Below are 19,054 nucleotides of genomic sequence, written 5' to 3'. Positions count from 1 at the left end.
AAAGTCACTTATTTTTCCAAAAGTCACTAGTTTTTCCCTCTGTGCCAAAGGTTAATTTCTTTATGAAAACTTGTAACATTTCACAAGATTCTCTTGAATCCCAACCAATACTAAGAATGCAAAATTTAAACAATAAATATAACGAGTGAGATCCCAAGATCATAGTCTACTAACCAACACATACAAATACATAATAATGTCACTATTACCATTCTAAAAAGGTATTATTTTGAATAATAATTATCTATAAAATACTATATGTTTAATAAATACAACATTGTTTTTATAAATCTATCTATAATATTACTATAAAACAATGTATGTTTTTTATTAATTATGAAGCAAGAGGGTCCTAATCTCAAATGCAAAGAAGTAGTTCAAAGCATCAACCAACAAAAACAACAAACAACCCATAAACAGCCAAAAGTTGCATAACTACCAATAAACACAAACAAAACCCTCTTAATCAACCAAAAATATCTAGCATAGTCTAACTTATTCAACCAATAATTACCTAATTACCTATAAAGTCAAAAACTATACTAACAGTATACTATCTAGCCATAATAAAAAATCAGCACTTAGACTGAAAATCTTAGGACTAAGAAATAAAGTCTTAGAGACTAAAGAAATCATAAACAAACTACTAGGGGAGAGGACCCAGTAGTTGTGCACCCTAGCTTCGGGCTTCTCAAAATCTTACGTGGAAATTTTAAATCACTCTGAAATTTTTACAACTACTTACTTGGCAAGTCCCCTCCTTAAAACTAAGGTTTCAGGGCCACATCATCAAATATGATGCCACACCAACATGCTTTTTGCCAAGGTGTCCACAACAGCCCCCCAAAAAAGTGAGACCAATAGATGTACATAAGGACCCCAATTCTTGTGCAATTGATGTGGCATCACACGATTGGTTACTTTTCACAACAAATGGTATATTTTACTTATCATTAAATCAACAACTTCTATCACACCACCATTCGATTATTAAAAAAAAAATCATAAATACTTAATTTTTGGGGCTAGAAATGAAACCCTAATGCCTCGTCAACTTTATGCCCATCACAACCTTTCTTAAATTTGAAATTTGGACACTCTGAACTCCTCAACCCTAGTTTCCATATTCTTCAGTCTCACCTGCAGGTTCGCCACCTAGACTTTCAGACTAACAACCAGTTACCATTCCTATTTCCCTCATTTTCATATCATTTAAAATGGTGTATGTTTAACAAATACAACATCTTTTTTATAAATCTATCGCATTTGCTGTTATAATATAATTCTTTAGGATCTGTTTGTTTATGCAGTAGAATAATGCTTTTCTTTACCTGTATGTTCTTTATCAGTTGATCTAAAGTAAAATTCTGCATTGCATTATAACTATTGAATGCGTTTATTTAAGCTTGTGTATCAATTCTGTACTCAATCCCTGACAAGACTACTAATGGGGGTGTGGAATCAAAGAAAATTTGAACACCCACTTTTGTTACAGTGATCTGGGAAAAGCTCTACTGAATATATTCTACTCAGCAAGCAAATATAATTGCATTTTGGCCAACATAACTAATATATTCTACTCAGCATATAGTGCCGTAATTTGGATGTTGAGATAATGGCCTCCACAATCATTCACAGGCATAATTTGGTATTTGAACATGCTTGATTGTACGTTTCAGTTGTGTGGTATAAATTTATATCTTTAGACTAAATATCTAAGAAGAGACGTTAATCTTACTGTTATTTTCATTTAGGGTTTTTCCTGAATTTAATGGAAGATTTGTAAATAACATTTTTATTATTTTTACTTTTATGTTAAGAGAATTAATTATAATGGTAGATAGTAGTATGATTAGGTTGATGAAATTTTGTAATTTAACAATCATTCATACATTAAATTATTAGAAATAAAGATAATATTTATAAGGAGGTTATATTAAGTAGTAAAAAATTTAAAAAGTTAAAATATAATTAATAAGTAAAATAAAATAAAATATTTTGAAATTACTTTTAATTTAATTAGTAAATGTAATATTATGAAGATCTTATTTAGTACTAGAAAATATTTAAGAAATGACGAAATAATAGACAAGTAAAATAAAATATATATTAAAATTAATGTGTTTAAAATGTATCTATAATTTTGATGTTTTTTAAATTAATTATTTTGGAATTTTACGTGTGTGTATATGTAATTTTTGACATAGAAGTTAGAAGACTGTATTTATAATACTAAGAAAGCTATTTTTGAAGTTGTGTGTGCTTATACATCTAAATATAAATAGATCAAATCATGTTTTACATCATGGGATGATAGTATGCTAAGTCAATCGCAGCTGTTTATTGCAAAATCTACCGTGTAAAAGCACGACTATGACTTTGGGAAATTGAATTTTGGGATTTCCGAGATTGGTTGGTTGGTTGTTGAGAGATCATAGAGGTGAAGTTTTGTATGCAGGGCTACCAGATTACTCGATAGTACCAATAATGTGGCAGAACCAAATTCTTTAGTGATAGGGTTCGTTCAGTTATTAGTTTGGGGTTTAAGAATTTGGTGATAGAAGGAGGTTCTCTCAACATCAAGTATCAAGCCTAAATAGGTTGGATGGTTCAAACTGGAAAATAGCATACATCCTTTAGGAAGTGAGCTCACTGCTTTCTTATTTACAAAATTTCAAAGTTAAACATTGTTATAGGGAAGCAAATACAGTGGCAGACACGTTGGCAAATAGATGTTGTTGATTAGACTTTGGTGAAGTTGTTTTTAAGACAAGATTTTTTTGACAGATGTTGAACTGGCATAGGCCTTTTGATTGATCTTCCCTAACAATATTTACATCTGCATTGGGTTATGGCTCGAGTGTATATTTATTGCTAAAGGTGAGGATATTGTATTACATGTGCCACTTTCAGGTTGGTTTTTCAGATGCCGAGATCTTCTGCAAGATATTTATTATGCAGGTCTTTTTATTGCCATGTGGCTTTTTCTATTCTCGGCTGTCAACTCCCACACTTTTCTAAGGATGAGGGTTATCATGATTTTTCATGTTTGCATGGTAGTGGATTTCCATATTTACTCTCCTCGTTTAAAAGTCATTTCCTTCTTTGTCAACATGTGTGGCCTTCTTTATAAATCCATATTTTATATCCCTCTCAGGTGCTCTCTGTTTTTCTTTGAAATTGCTTTGATATGATTCAGAATTATGGTTTATTGCTCCAGATAACTCTAAATTTTGTTGAGGATATTATTTCTAATGGGGATTTGGAGAAAGCTGTGAAGAAATATGATTTTTTCGGGGGGGGCAAGGGTGATTGGTGGAATTTTTCCTAGAAAATTTCTAAAGAAAAGACCTAAATATGTTAAGATTTTTGAAGCTATGAAGCTAAGGCTAGAATCTAACAATTGCAAAGTATTTGAGAGGGAATTGGATATTTTCGTGGAAATAGTCTCTCCAGTAGATGTTGGGTGTTTTTCAAGCTTATTTCATGCTCTTCTTTGTTGACTTCTTACAAGGCGCATGTTCACAAATTTGGTTGCCATATTGAAAGGGGTGATAAATGGGTTAGTTTGAAGAGAAGAAAGGTTGATGTTCCTCTTCACGTCTCCAGGGGGCAGAATGGAAACTTCTAGAAGTTGGTTTGGAAACACGGCATAAGCAATTAAAAAAGAGTGAAGTCCCTTTCCAAGTTTCCAGAGAGGCAGATTGGCGGCTTCAATATGCTAGTTGGGGTACCGAGCAACAACAGTCGAAGGCTCTTTTGTTAGCTGAGCAGAACTTCTTTTTTGTGGGTTTCCAGCTTTGGAGAAGGAATCTAAAAATCAAGCAAATGATAAGGAGGAGGTGGCTGAAAATTCTCCAAAGCATCATTTTGTTTAATGTCATGCCTCTATTTTCGATTGGCTTTGCTCTCTGCATAGGTTTTGGTTGTACTTGTGAAGCATACTTGAAGAATATGTTGCTTGGATTATTGTTTTTAAGCTGTTCATTTGAGTAGTTAGGGTTGTTGGTTAGTCTTGTTTTAAATTTTTACTTTTCTAGGTCTTTTTGAATTATGTTATTTTGGTATGTGCAGGATCATGAGGAGTTCTTAAAATTTTAGTACTACTGCATTGAAATTTCAAATTTTGCATTGAAATTTCAAATTTTCATCAAATAGATTTTTTTTGTTGGTAATTTTTACGTCAAATTGTTCAGACCCACACGATCCTCCAATACCCACTTATATAATTACTCTTATTTATTAATATATATTCAGGCTTCTCCCTTTTAACAGAAAAGAAAAAAATCTCTTCATTTGATGTCTAATTTATTTTTTTTAAATATATGACAAAAAAATTAAATAGTTCTTGACATAAAAGTTAAAGTAAACAATTTGTTTTCATTTTAAGTTTTTGAAAACTATTGAAAACAAGTATTGCAATTTGATTATTAAATAGTTTTTACCATAATTATAGCTAATCCCATCTATAACCTCAATCTAATTATTATTTATTAATTATAATAATTAATAATAGTTTAGATTACAATTGCAATTCAATTGTTATACAAAATTATATTGCAATTGTTATACAAAATTAAGGTTATAATTAATTACTTTCATTATAATAACATTATTGAATAATTATTTCGTCAAATACTAAAATAATTAGAAATTAGAATTTTTTTTTAATTATAATCTAATTGATTATAATATCTATAATTATATTATTGTTATTTATATATACTAACCAAAAATTAAATAATTAAACGTTTAATCATAATTAAAATAATTATTTACTTAAAAATTAAAATAATTATAAATTAAAACAAAAACATTAATTAAGACAAGTGTTTTAATGTAATTGATTAGCCCTAACGTTAGCTTTCACCTAGCATTAATTCTATCCCAAATACTTGTGGTTGTTTTATAATTATTTTAACTTTTAAATAATAATTAATAAATTACACTAAATTTTACATATATTGAAACCTAAAATTATGTAATTCTAAAATTAGCATAATCTATATAGTTCTAGTTCTAATTTTACCTTGCAATAATTTATATTCTAGCCTAATTTTAAATCTAAGTGTAAAAATATCTTACCTAAATGAATTAAATATATTTTAATTAAAATATTAAATATAAAATAATTAAAATTATTGATATTAAATATAATGATATAATTTGTAATAAAATATTTCAATACATTCTACTTATTAAAAAATAAAATTACAAGATCCTAAAAAATTCTCTAGACAATTGTTTTGTTGTGCCTTCACAACTCACACCCCACTTGTTCACCTAAAGAGGTGGGGAGTGTCATTTTTATTACATTCTCTTTTGTTTTGCCTTTGTCTTCTATCTTGTTTTGTTTTTTCCTCTTCCTTTTCTTTTGTCCTTGTTGTCTTTTCCCTACCATTTTGGACTTTCAACGTTTAGGGAAAGGAGTGTCCTAAGCCTATTTAGTATCTTCTCAACCCCATCCCTGATCCCCACCTTTTCCTATTTTCCTTGCCTTTTATTTGGCGAGCTTTGGGGATGTCCCATCCCTAACACCCGACCTCTGGTACCACCCTTTTGGGGATTGGGCATTGGTGTTTAGGGGATCACAACAATATGGGATCCCTAAAAATTTGATCTCTAATCCCAAAACAAGATTTATTTTCCCTACTTACTACATTTTTGCATTAAATGTACCTGACACGTAGTGACATCACCCTTTCACAACTGCATATAAAAGAAAGTTTGAGCCTTTCAAATGCACAATGCATCCATAACTTTTGAGCTCCTCTAGGTTTGGAATCATTCCTTGGCAATTATAATTTGTGAACCTATTTGTGATGTACTAAGATGGTGAGTGTTGCACCATGTGTTTGGAAGTTAGGTTTGTGCAATCAAGGTTTGAGGTAAGGTTTTACCTTGTTTCTTATGTATTGTTTCTTTCCTTTTGCATTTTATTTTTGTTTTTTTAGTGTGTCTCTATGCTAGAAAGACCCACAAGCCTCTACACCTCCCCCCTCATTGTCCTCTTTCATTCCCCAATGTAGCCTTGCAGGTTTCTTTCTCATCATTTTAACATACAAAATTGGTGTTGTTAGGGCTCACCTTCTTTGTCACAACACCCTTATTGCATCAATGCATTCTTAGGTTTGTAGAAAATTTGGTGATTAATGTAACCCTTAAAACCCCAAGAGATTTAATGAGTTGGGGTCTTCCAAATATTTATTTCTAGTCCTATGATTAATGTATCCCTTCAAAGCCTTGGAGATCTAACGAGCCAGGGTTTGTAGAAATCCCATTTACAATAGAGGATGAAAGAAACATAGAGTGAAGTAAAATGAAGTCATAGTCCCAAACCCCAGCATCCAAAACCCTAAGACCCAAAATGCACTCTAAAATGATCCAAGTGAAAGAATTATTGTCAAGTCAAGTTTTGTATCTGAACATTTTAAAAGGAATAACTCATTGATATAGTCCATAAGTCATCATTCGATTGAAACAAACAATGAAAGGTATTGATAATTTTGAGCATTCAGGAAAGTCAAGAATTTTGTAGAGAATGACCAATCTAGGGATCCCCGACCCTGATAAGCTTTGACCTATTGGGCATCAGAGCATTGGGGTTATAGGAAGCATGTTTGGGTTAGGGTTGTTACATCGTTGATCCCCAATTCTCTGGGCTCCCATACCCTATATTAGGTGTCGAGTGTATCTTGACCTCATTATCAAAGTATATGTTGGGGATGCTACATCCCCTACACTTGAAGTTGAACCCTTAGTACCTATCTCCGATGTGAGATTCAAGGAAGTTTGATTCTTGTCCCCTGAATGATCTATAGTTAGGGTATAGTTGTTCCTTAAGGTTTTTAATAATTCATAGTGTTAAAGTTAAATTTAGTTTTGAATTTGGTTTCAATGAAACTGGAATTGGTGATTAGTGAATATGATGTTATTTAATAGATGAATGTACAAAATTAACTTGATTTATTTTCATGCAAAAATTGTAATGTCTCAAGAAAGGGTCTCACCAATGAAGTGCATGTTCCTCAGCTATCTTCTCCCTACCAAGTTGGTGTCAATGAACAAGAATTTCAAAGACACGGACCTAGGACATGTGTACTTGGATGAAATTTTCAAGGAATGTAAAACCCAACTAGAAAGACCTACTTGGCTACATATTTGGTTCGGTATGGGTTGGTGTAGGATGCAAGTTTTCCTATCTCATTGCATCACTAGATTTGGTGGTAGATTGTGCGAAGAACGACAAACTAGAAGAAAAGGGTGTATGGTCCACTAAGAGAAGCAATACTAGATATCTCACTAGACTCAATTGAGAAAGTATTTTCTATTCCTCTGCATGATCAATATGCCAAAGTTACAATAGCCCAAGGAGAGCAATTCTATGCAAATGAAAAGGACCCCGTGACACATATTAATGAACAATTGCTAGATAAACCAATGAAAGTTCAATAGTTAGAAAAGTTGAAGATCATTCATAGATCTTTCCTACATACTAATGCTAAAGTATATGTTACTCTCCTGAGTAAGGTAGTTGGTCTACCAAATGCCAAAAATTTCTAACCTTGGATGCTTTCATTTGTCAAAACTATTGTGGCAAGAAGAGAATACATTTTCTAGGGTAAGATGATTAGTGATAACTTGAGGTTCTATATGACATCTTATTTGGTTTATCTATTAGTTGCCTAAGCTACTTACATTGGGCTAAGGAAGAGAAGGTTAGTCACTGAGCCAAATGTCAGATTTTATAACCATTATCCTCAGTTGAGTCTATAAAGAGAAGAAAAGACTCACACTTGCAAACTTAGTTTGTAGTGGTGAAGTTGACCTCTAATAATCCTTGAATTTCTACTCTTTCTGTAACCTAAAAAGGTAAATTATTTGACCTCTCATAGTAAAAAGGGATTACTGAATTTGACTTGAGGGAATCTCATTATTTCTTGATGTGTCAAACTATGTAAGGGAAATAAATCAACAACTTTAGCTAAATGATCAAAGACAAGAAAAAAATGTTTAGAAATTAGATTGATTACTTCTTTTTTGCACCAAATTGAAATGCATCATTATTGACTCCCTCTTCTAAATGCTCTATTTAGAATTTATGACAAATCTACAATGAATGAGATCTCTTGATTTCATGATGATAAAAAGATTGCAAATGAATGTCTTCTTCTACAAGTACACAATAATAGATCACACAAATTTGTACATAATCAACTTTAGGCAAGAAAGACAAGGGGTCTAGTTGACCAAATTTTGAATTTAGGAGGGTTTAGTTCACATTGTAGAGATGACCTCATGTCTGCATATTTGACGTGGGTCAAAAAATTATAATAAACTGTGAAAAATATAATCAATTTGAAAATCAATATATAGACCAACATGATCAATAGACACATAAATCAAATGTATAAAAAAGACTTCTCATTGAAACAAAAATATGACAATCAGCATAAGTTTAATAGACACATAAATCAAATGTATAGAAAAGAATTGACATTGAAATAAAGATATGCCAATCAGCATAAGATTTGTCTTAATAAACATAAGAAAAGCTATGTAAATGGACCCAACTTTGTACAAAACTATTTAAAAAAAACATCAAAATAATTTTTGCCATTATAATATTTAAAGTAAAGATTAAAAAATATTTTGTTCAGTCAAAAGATTACGGTTCTTATAAAAGGTAGAAATGAAAGGTCATCGATTAAGTTGATGGATGGCAAGGGCTGCCATGTACGGTGATATGTTTGGAGATACTCTCTTTAAAAAAATTCAAGAGAATTCCCAGTTTTAATTATTACACATCAATTCTTAATATTAAATATAACAATTCAGTTCCTCAAACTGAACATCATGATCCGTTTTTAATTATTGCACATCAAGAAATGTTGTTACTATTTGACAGTTTTATGTCAATTGTTTGTATCAGTTTTCTACAGTTCATTAAATGTTGACATAATCTTTTGGATAAAACTGTGCTAATATATCTATTCAACATTTAGAATCAATTTCATCATCAGAAACAAGATTATGTCAATTTCTTTGTCGTAGACTTTGTTTTTTAAACCTTTTGATATTTTGATATACATCAGAACCAATATGTTTCTTGTAACAACAATGAAACTTTAACAGACCAAATAATATTAAAAATATAATAGCAATGTATAGCAAGTATAAGCATTTGATAACAATTGCCATTGATGATTTCTTTGATATCCACACTTCATTTCTTAACTGCATGAGAGTCTCTAATAACAATTTTTCACATATGTATGTATAAAAACTAAACTTTTAAAAGGATTATAATCGCATCACAGATGATACCAAATAATCTGGGCATTGTTTAAAAGATAATATATAGATATATTTAGTTCTGAAAAAAATGCGTTTTCTGAAATTAGCATTCAAAATAATATTCTTAAGTTTTATTTCATTTTCTAAAGATAGAGAATTTGTATTCTTGAAAGAGGGATCACAAATTCAAATCCAGGTTATATATGCTACATATTTGAAGCATAGTTATATGTCTCCTAAATGAAAATATGGAATAGTCTTATATACTATAAACCATTTGTAGATGAAAAAAAAAATCACGCAATATAAAAGAATAATGAGATCACACAGGTCCATTCCCATCAATCACATAAGATATACTTTGTCAGAGTGATTATTCACTGGCAGAGAGATAATTATAGTTATTCAAGTGACAACCTATTTTCTGATAAGGGAGGCAACAGTGCAGGTGACAAATCTTGAAGGAGGAGAAGAATAGAGAAGGGCTGCAGCTCTCTGCTCAAACCTCTGGAAAAGCATCTCTGAACTCTCAATACCAATGTGGGCCTCAACTAAACTGCCCACAAAACTCTTAACCAGATTTGCCTTCATCTTTGAAAAAATATTTGGCTCCTTCACCCACTGCTCAAATGTGTCCTCAGACATGCTTGGCACCCCTTGACATACTTCAACTGTCTCTATCTCAAAAGCACCACTCTCTTCAACTGCCTTTCTCAACTCAATTGAATTTGGGAAATACCATGGAAGATTAAATGAGTCTCTTAAGTCCAAGCTGACAATTCCCTGCAATCAGTAAAATTATATCAATCACCATTGGAATACAACATTACAGCAATATGACAAATTTCCAAGAAAGAGGTGGTGAAGTAGAATTTGTGCCTGTGTGACAAGATCATCCCATGCATCTTCAAAGTCCTGACCACAGAACTCCCCTTCCACTGAAACTTGTTGTGTTGGGGATGAATTATCTGGTCTCCCCATCAAACAAAGAAACAATATCCCTCCTGGTGCTATCTCCACTGCTCTGCACTTCATGAAAGTGGTGAGATCTTTCTGAGATTGCTTTGAGTATATATCTGCAATATCCTGCCTGCCTCTATTGACCCACAATTTTCCTCTGTTGTAGAAGGGTGAATCCTTATGCACAACAGCCTCAGGAACCTGCAATCGGAATCATACTATCAGGTAACCTCTAAAAGAAGCCACAACCTAAAAGAGAACCTACAATTCAATGAGAACATCATTTTTCCATATTGTAACATTATAATTTTGAAATGGCATGCACATGAAAGAAAACTTGGAAAAAGAGGGTAATTACCTCTGAAATCCAATGGAGGGCCATGATAGAGAAGCATACATGAATGCTTGAGTTGGGAAAGAGGACATTGTAGAAAGACCCAGGCACCCCAGCTACAAAATATGGACAATAAGTCCTGATCAACAGCCTGAACAACCCATTAAAGTCATTGGATGGCAAGTCAGAGTAAAAAGCTTGGAACTGTGGCACTGCTAATTCTGATCCAATGCACAGATTTGTCAATGTCCTTGTGACAAAATTTACATCTGATATGGTGTTGAGACCAGTAGCACACCCAAGATCTGCAATTCTGATAGGACCCTCCTTGGGAATTCTGAGCTTTTCAATGAGTGCCTTAAACAGAGGCTGCAGAACATGAAAAACATGCCTCTGCCTTGTAGAGTTCTCGGCATAGCTTGAATCCCCATTGCCTGAGTACATGTGGAGAACTCCATGCAACTGAGCATGGGATTTCATGTTCTTTGCTTCACTTGGCCTGCTTTGATTCTCCATGCCACCATTCTCCATTCTATGTTGCGAACAGAAGTTACAAACCAACTGGACAAATTTCAGAAAGAGTAGAGCTTTATAATCCTTTGTGTTTGTGTTTCTTCTGAAGTGATTGAAGTTTATATATAACAATCCCAGTGGTAGAAGGCAGACCAGAATATTGATCAGGATCAGAGGATTTGAAGCAATTTAAACGTTGTGTTGGTCTATCTCTAGATCAATGGGGACCATATTTTGACGTGTAACTGATTCAAATTTGGAAAAGCCTATGTCTACAATATATCATAGGCACTAACTTTATAATAGAATTCTGATTCTCATACTGTGAATATGATTCCAATCTTGCACTAAAAACATGTGTAAAAAGGATGCTACACATGGATAAATACCACAGCACAAGATATGTAGGTCAAATAACAAGATCCTGAAAGACCAATTACTGACACAAGGCTACACGTATAAATTAATGAAGAAAAATAAAGATCTCGCTGTTTTGTGAAGAAATGGAACTTCGGTGATAAGCACGAACCCACCAACTGCCTTAAAAGTTCTAAGTAAATCACTCTATATAAAGTTTTTGACTGAAGCTTTTGATTATGCTCAGAATTAAATAGGTTTGAAAGAGGCGTGCATCTATTCTAGGGCTTAATTTTTTATATTGATTCTCTATTTTTTTTAAGAATGAAAGATTATTGAAGTGGGTTATGTAATAGTAGATTTAAAAATGAATATTTTAATTATTTTTATTAGTGATGAAGTTGAATATGGATAAGTATGGATGAAGTCAAAGATACACTTCATTGTATTCAAATTTGTATGTTTATATTAATATTTATTTAGTTTTGTATTTATTTTTAAGAAATGTCTTAAAATATGTATATCATAAATGACACTATCTTGTGCAAAGTTTTATTTTCTATATTTATTTATTAGTATACATACAAATCTCTGTATTCTTTATTTATCATCATAACATAACGACACATACATCTACACAATGTTCTTATTCATCCATTTATCGAACATGTTAGTATACCTACTATCATTTATCCATTTATCCAATAGCCACTAACATTTGACAATATGCTCACAAGGGCAACCTCGTAATCATAGACTTGTTGCTTTCCTTCTTAAAATTCAAACTTTAAAATTAGTTGGCTAGCCTTGCTCACCCTCTTGCTTTAAGGTGACTAAACACATGTTTGGTGCAATTTGATCCTATGTGCTAATATTCCAACACATTTTTTTTAATTATCAAATACAACCAAACAAATCATTCATCCTAAAGCATTGGAAACAAATAATAGCAATATATTTGATTTAACTTGCACTAGAATGGAGGAGCAAATTTATATAATGTTATAACAAAAATTGAACTAGCAACTTATCTTACTATCTTTTGCACTCATTTTAAGTGTTCCCATTTATGTATGATTCAGCTTCATTTTATCACTGTCCATGCTTACTCTATACTTTTTTCATCCTTTTTCATACTTGCCTTATTGTTGCTGACAAGTATGTGTTACCTATATCTTTTGTATCTTTTTTATTCTTTCTATGTGATATTTATCCTACATACCTAAAATTTAACTTTTATGGCTTCACTTATGTACATAGTTATCCTCCCCTTACCTTCATTTCTATATATTTCACATTTCAAGGGTCATCCTTTTCGTCAAACCATATGAACCCTTTTGTATAATTTTTTAGTGCCTACTATTGAAAAATAGGAACACCTCCCATTCCTTGGAGTGGACTTCTTTTCTTTGCTAAAACATTCCCAAATGTTGGCTACTAATAATTTTTTTTTCATACTATGTTTATAACCCTCCTTTACCCTAAAATCTTATGAAAATATATAAATGGAGTTAGTGTTCTCTTGTTTCAACCATCCATAATCATCTTTTTTCTTGTTCTATTGTGATTAAGATTTTGGATCTTTTTTTACTAGATCTTGAAACTCAAAGTCTCTTGGAGGGCTTCTAGTGCTTTCAACATTTTTGTGAAACCATTTGTGAGTCATTGAATAGATTTTTGTGGCCTTGATTCTCTTTTTCCCTACTATTACTCTGTTAAATTATTCCTTTTCCTAGCCTTTCAACACTCATTTTCCCTTTCAATTCTAAAGATTCCCTTCCTCCCTTCTCTGGTTGTTCTTATTTTGTCCTCAATCTCTCTTATTCATCCCATTTTCCTTATTTTGTCTTTTTATTTTTTACGGTTTCTAATTACATGTGATTTTCATTAGTTCGTATTAATGGGTTTCTATTGGAAACCTCACAACGGAATTGATTAATATTACCCCTCCTTTTAATGCTCTCTTGTGTATATTCTATTTCTTTGCAAGTTCTTAATAAGTGATTAACTCTCTTCAGGCATCCCATTAACTAACCATTATCATCCCAATGGTTAATAAGTAAGAACTATTTTTTAGTGGAGGCTACAAACTAAGGAATTTGGTCTAATGTCATAAATTTTTGAGATATTATGATTATGTATAATAAATCTATTTTAAGAAATATGCTGGTAGAATGCATCTACATAGAATTAAAATACTTTTATTGCTTGTGCGAACCTTGATATCTATGTTTTTATACATACACCCCATATACATTACATGTTGGCTAGTTAAAAGAATCATCTAATTCTTATGATCACTTTAAAAGTTGTACTTATTTTCCTTGTAGAACTTGTGCTTTTCTATGGTGGTTGCCTCTTTATGTCTAGATATGTCATTTTATACCTCTAGTAACTCTTAACTCCTACAACTTTCATGTTGGCCTAAAATTAGACCTAAATTTTCTACAAACCTAATTTATATTCTCCTTCACACACAAATTCATATTTCAAAACCTCATGGAATTTGTAAATACAACATTGTATTTATAAATCTCTCTCATTTTCTGTTAAATATAATTATTTAGGATCGGAATAATACTTTTCTTTACCTGTGTGTTCTAGTTTATCAGTTGCTCTAAAGTAAAATTCTGCTTTGTATGCGTTTATTTAGCGTACTCAATTCCTGACAAGACTACTAATGAGTTGTGGAATCAAACGAAATTTGATTATCCACTTTTGTTATAGTGATCTGGGAAACGCTCTACTGAATATATTCTAGTTAGCAAACAAATATAATTGCATTTTGGCCAACATAACTAATATGTTCTAGTCAGCAAATGTAACTAATATATTCTACTCATTTCATAGTGCCTTAATTTGGATATTGAGATAATGGCCTTTCACAGGTATAATTAGGTATTTGAATCATATAATTAGGTATTTGAAATTTGAATTTGATTGATTCTACGTTTCAAAATATTATTGTAATCAGTTTTTCTTTTTTATTTGTGTAATTTTTAAGTTTACATATTATATAAAATTAAAGTACACAACCATTTGACATAGAATTAAACAACTACTGTCACAAACTCAAGGAATGTGCTTTTTAATGTTAATGTTTTTACAAACAACAGTACTATTAAATTTTTTTCCGATATGTGAAATGGGCAACAAACCTTGAAGGATTTTTAAACTTTTACGAGCAAATCCTAGCTTCCACCGCCAAAGGTTGTTTGTTGCTTAGGGCCATTTTTCTAAAAAATTAAACTTTCTTTATATAGAAGAAAATAAATATAGAATTTTATAATGTTATATTATTTTAATAATATATTATTTTAGCATAAATAGATCTATAATCAAATCAAATAATAGAAGTATCGAATTGTATAAAATTTTAAGGGATATATATTTATAATAATAATTACAAATTTTATTAAGATTTCTTTAATTTATATTATTTTTTTAGTAAAAGAAGTTGCAAAATAACTAATAAATAAAATAAAATATATTGAAATTACTTCTATTTTAATTAATAAATGTAATATTATGGAAACTTTATTCAGTACTGGAAAATATTAAAAAAATGACTAAACAATTGATAAATAAAACATAATACATATTAAAATTAATCTGTTTAAAACTTAGTTAGAGTACTCGTAGAGTCTGGCACAGTCCGAGGCAGGTCACCTCTGCTGAGGCGAGAGGACCCTAGACTTGGACTCGGTCAAGTCTGGTCGGGTCTGCGCGACAGATTCGCTGAGTCCCGAGCCCCAAACTCTACCACCCAACAAGTTAAAAAAAGGAAAAAAAACATTAAAAAGTCAGTGTAGTTTCCATTAGAGACAAATTTCAAGGACTTGAGGAGTGATCAAGACAACACAAACTTTGGACTTTGATGGATATTCAATAAATATTATTTTTTGAGCATTAGATATCAGTCAATAGAAAAATAACTCCTGACGCCTTTATAAAATAATAAAAGTCATTTGAGCTTTTGGGAGCACTGCCCCTCGATCCCGCCCTGTACTACGACAGGTTGTGCACCAGGTTCACTGCCCCTAGACCCCTCAAGGGGCCCTACCCCTTGACCTCATCGCCCCTTGACCTCGTCTTGGGGGCGACCCCCATTGAATAATTTGGGGGGAAATTGCACTGATAAAAGGGGACAAAATTTAACCTTCAAGTCTCATTAGGCTCCATATAACAACATTGGTCGATATTTATATCAAACTCAAGTTTATGAAATTCTCTATTAAAGTTGTTTTCATTTATTATGATGTAGTTTCTATTCAGTGTGCAAATATCTTTGTTTAGTTGAATAAGATTGAATGCAAATATGTTGGAAGACACATGTGATAAAGTGCACCATGTTGTAATACTCCGAGTTCTTATAAAATGTCAAGCTAGTTACAAACCAAGTTTGCTTGCAAATATTATTTTCTGAGCATTAGACATTTTGCAAATGTATTTTATAATTATAATTTAATTATTAAGTAGTTTTTACCATAATTATCACCTAATTTTGATTAAAACTTAAATCTAATTATAATATTTTTTAATTATAATAAATGATAATAGTTAGGATTACAATTATAATTCAATTATTATACAAAATTAGGGTTATAATTAATTATTTTGATTATATTAATGCAACTAAATAATTATTTATTTTCAATATTAAAATAATTATAATTAAAAAAATATATTAATTATAATCTAATTGATTAGAATATTTATAATTATACTATTACTATTTATATTTTAATATATTATTATTAGTAGTATAGATATCATAAATACATCTATTTAAAGAAATACCAAAAGATATCAATTAGAACTATTTTATTTACTTTAAACTTATTTAATTTTACATTCTATTGGATTTCATACATACACAAACATTTATATTTTACAGTATTACATTGTTTATATTTTTCTAACATATATTTTCTATTTTAAAAATATTGTGATTATAATTAATATTAATATTTTGACACGTAAATGGTGGTCAAATTTAAGGTGAGATTTTTGGTTAGCATTAATACACTCACCATTCTTTTGTGTCCATTATAGAACGTTCTTGCAATAACAAGTTAAATCTATATTTTATATATGTATTAACCAAAAAAGTTATAGAATTGAAACCTTAATCATAATTAAAATAATTTTAAAATTATAATATTTAATAATAATTAAAATTAGAAGTATACTTTACTTACTATATAAAATTAAGATTAAAAATGATTATTTTGATTATAATATCCTTACATAATAATTATTAACTTAAAATTTAAAATAATTATAAATTAGAAAAAATATTAAGTAAGACCAATGTTTTAATGTAAATGATTAACCTTAACATTAACTTTCACCTTACCCTAATTCTATCCCAAATACTTGTGATTGTTTTATAATTATTTTAGCTTATAAAATAATAATTAATAAGTTACAATAAATTTTTTGTATGTTGCAACCTAAAATTACATAATTATAGAATTAACATAAACTATATAATTCTAGTTCTAATTTTACCTTGGAATAATTTATATTCTAGCTTAATTTTAACTCTAAGTGTAACAATATCTTACATAAATGAATCAAACATATTTTAATTAAAATATAATTATTAATAGTATTGGTATTATTATATAATAATTAAATATAATGATATAATTTGTAATAAAATGTTACACTACATTCTAATAATTAAATTTTTTAAAAGATCCTAAAAAAATGCCTAAGTAATTGCTTTATTGTGCCTTCACAACTCACACCCACTTGTTCACCTAAACAAACAGAGAGTTCCCCCTTTTTCCTTTCTCTTTTGTTTTGCCTTTTCCTTTTGTCTCCTTTTATTTTTTCATCTTCCTTTTCTTTTGTCCTGGTTATCTTTTCCTTACCCTTTCAGGATTTTGAGGTTCGTGGAAAGGAGTGTCTTGAGCCTATTTAGGATCTTCTCAACCCCATCCCTAATCCCCACTTTTTCCCTTTTACCTTGCCTTTTCTTTGTCGAGCTTTGAGGTTGTCCCATCCTCAACACCTAACCTCTAGTTTCACCCTTTTGGGGTTTGGGCAAGGTGTTTAGGGGATCACAACAATATGTGATTCCCAAAACCCCGATCTCTAACCCCCAAATGAGATTTATTTTCCCTACCTATTGCCTTTTTCCATTAAATGCACTTGATGTATAGTGACATCACCCTTTCTCGATAGTATATAAAAGCATGTTTGAGCCTTTCAAATACACATTGCATCCATAACTTTGAGCTCCTCTAGGTTTGGAAGCATTCCTTGGAAAGTTCATTGTAATGTGCACACCTATTTGTGACCTACCAAGATGATGAGTGTTGTACCAAAGGTGTTTGGAAGTTAGGGTTTGAGGTAGAATTTTGCGTTGTTTCTTTTGTTTTGTTTCTCTCCAAGTTTGTATTTTCTTTTTGTTGTTTTTATGTGTATCTATGCTTATAAATACCCATGAGCCTCTATGCCTCCCCCATTGTTGTCCTATTTGATTCCCCAATGTAGCCCCATGGGTTTCTTTCTCATCATTCTAACATAAAAAATGTGGTTCGCCTTGTTTGTCACAACAACCCTATTGAATTGGTGCATGCCTAGGTTTGTATAATATTTGGTGATTAATGTGGCCCTTGAAACCCCAAGAGATTTAATGATTTGGGGTCTTCCAAATATTTAGTTATGGTCCTATTATTAATGAATCCCTTCAAAGCCTAGGAAATCCAATGAGCTAAGGTTTGTAGAAATGTTATTTTCAATAGAGGATGAAAGAAACATAGAGTGAATTAAAATGAAGTCACTACCCCCAAACCCTGACATCCATAACCCTAACACCTAAAATACCCTACAATATGGTCCAAGTAAAGAAATGATTATCAGCCTGAGTTTTGTATTGGAACATTATGAAAGGAATAACTCACCGATATACTCCATAAGTTATCTTTCAAATGCAACAGACAATGAAAGGTATTGATATATTTCATGAAAATAAAAAAATTCGTAGAGAATGGCTAATTTGGACATCCTCGGCCCTGATAAGCTTTGGTCTATTAGGCATCGGGGTTATGGGATGCATGTTTGGGTAAGGGATGTTACATCTCCAATCCTCTATTCTCTAGGCTCCCATACCCTATATCAGTTGTTGGGGGTATTTTGACTTCATTATCAAAATATAAGTCGGGGATGCTACATCCTTGACCCTCAAAATTGAATCCTTAGTGTCTATCTCCAATACGGACTTTGAGGATGTCTAATTCCTAACCCCTAAAAGATCTATAGTTAGGGTATGGTTGTACCTTAAGGTTTTGAATATTTTTTAGAATTAGTGTTAGATTTAGTTTTGAAATTTCTTTCAATAAAAGTGCAATTGGTGATTAGTGAATAAAGTGGTATTTAATAGATGAATGTACAATTAACTTGATTTGTTTTCATGTAGAAACTATAATGTCTCAAGAAAGTGTCGCACCGATGAAGTATATGTTGGAGTTTTGTCATTGGTGTCATTTTTTTGAAGGGGAATGTTGTATAGGTTGATGTCAACATACTTTTGCAAACTTATACTATTGTTACTCCAGTAATTCTGTGACTTTGTTCATC

General features: G+C 31.1%; 1 protein-coding gene across 1 annotated transcript; it reads right to left on the bottom strand.

The window, feature by feature from the left end:
• Window positions 1–9,603: 9,603 nt before the first annotated feature.
• Window positions 9,604–11,335, bottom strand: LOC131027765 (gibberellic acid methyltransferase 2-like). The gene is made up of 3 exons (XM_057957851.2): window positions 10,616–11,335; window positions 10,177–10,458; window positions 9,604–10,080 (listed from the first exon to the last, which is right to left on the bottom strand). Exons 1-3 carry the CDS (start codon window positions 11,120–11,122, stop codon window positions 9,715–9,717), a joined length of 1,155 nt encoding a protein of 384 aa, XP_057813834.1. The 5' UTR covers window positions 11,123–11,335; the 3' UTR covers window positions 9,604–9,714.
• Window positions 11,336–19,054: the final 7,719 nt, after the last annotated feature.

The sequence above is a fragment of the Cryptomeria japonica genome, chromosome 1 (assembly GCF_030272615.1).
Source record: "Cryptomeria japonica chromosome 1, Sugi_1.0, whole genome shotgun sequence".
Lineage (NCBI taxonomy): Eukaryota > Viridiplantae > Streptophyta > Pinopsida > Cupressales > Cupressaceae > Cryptomeria > Cryptomeria japonica.
This window is presented reverse-complemented; position numbering and strand designations above follow the sequence as displayed.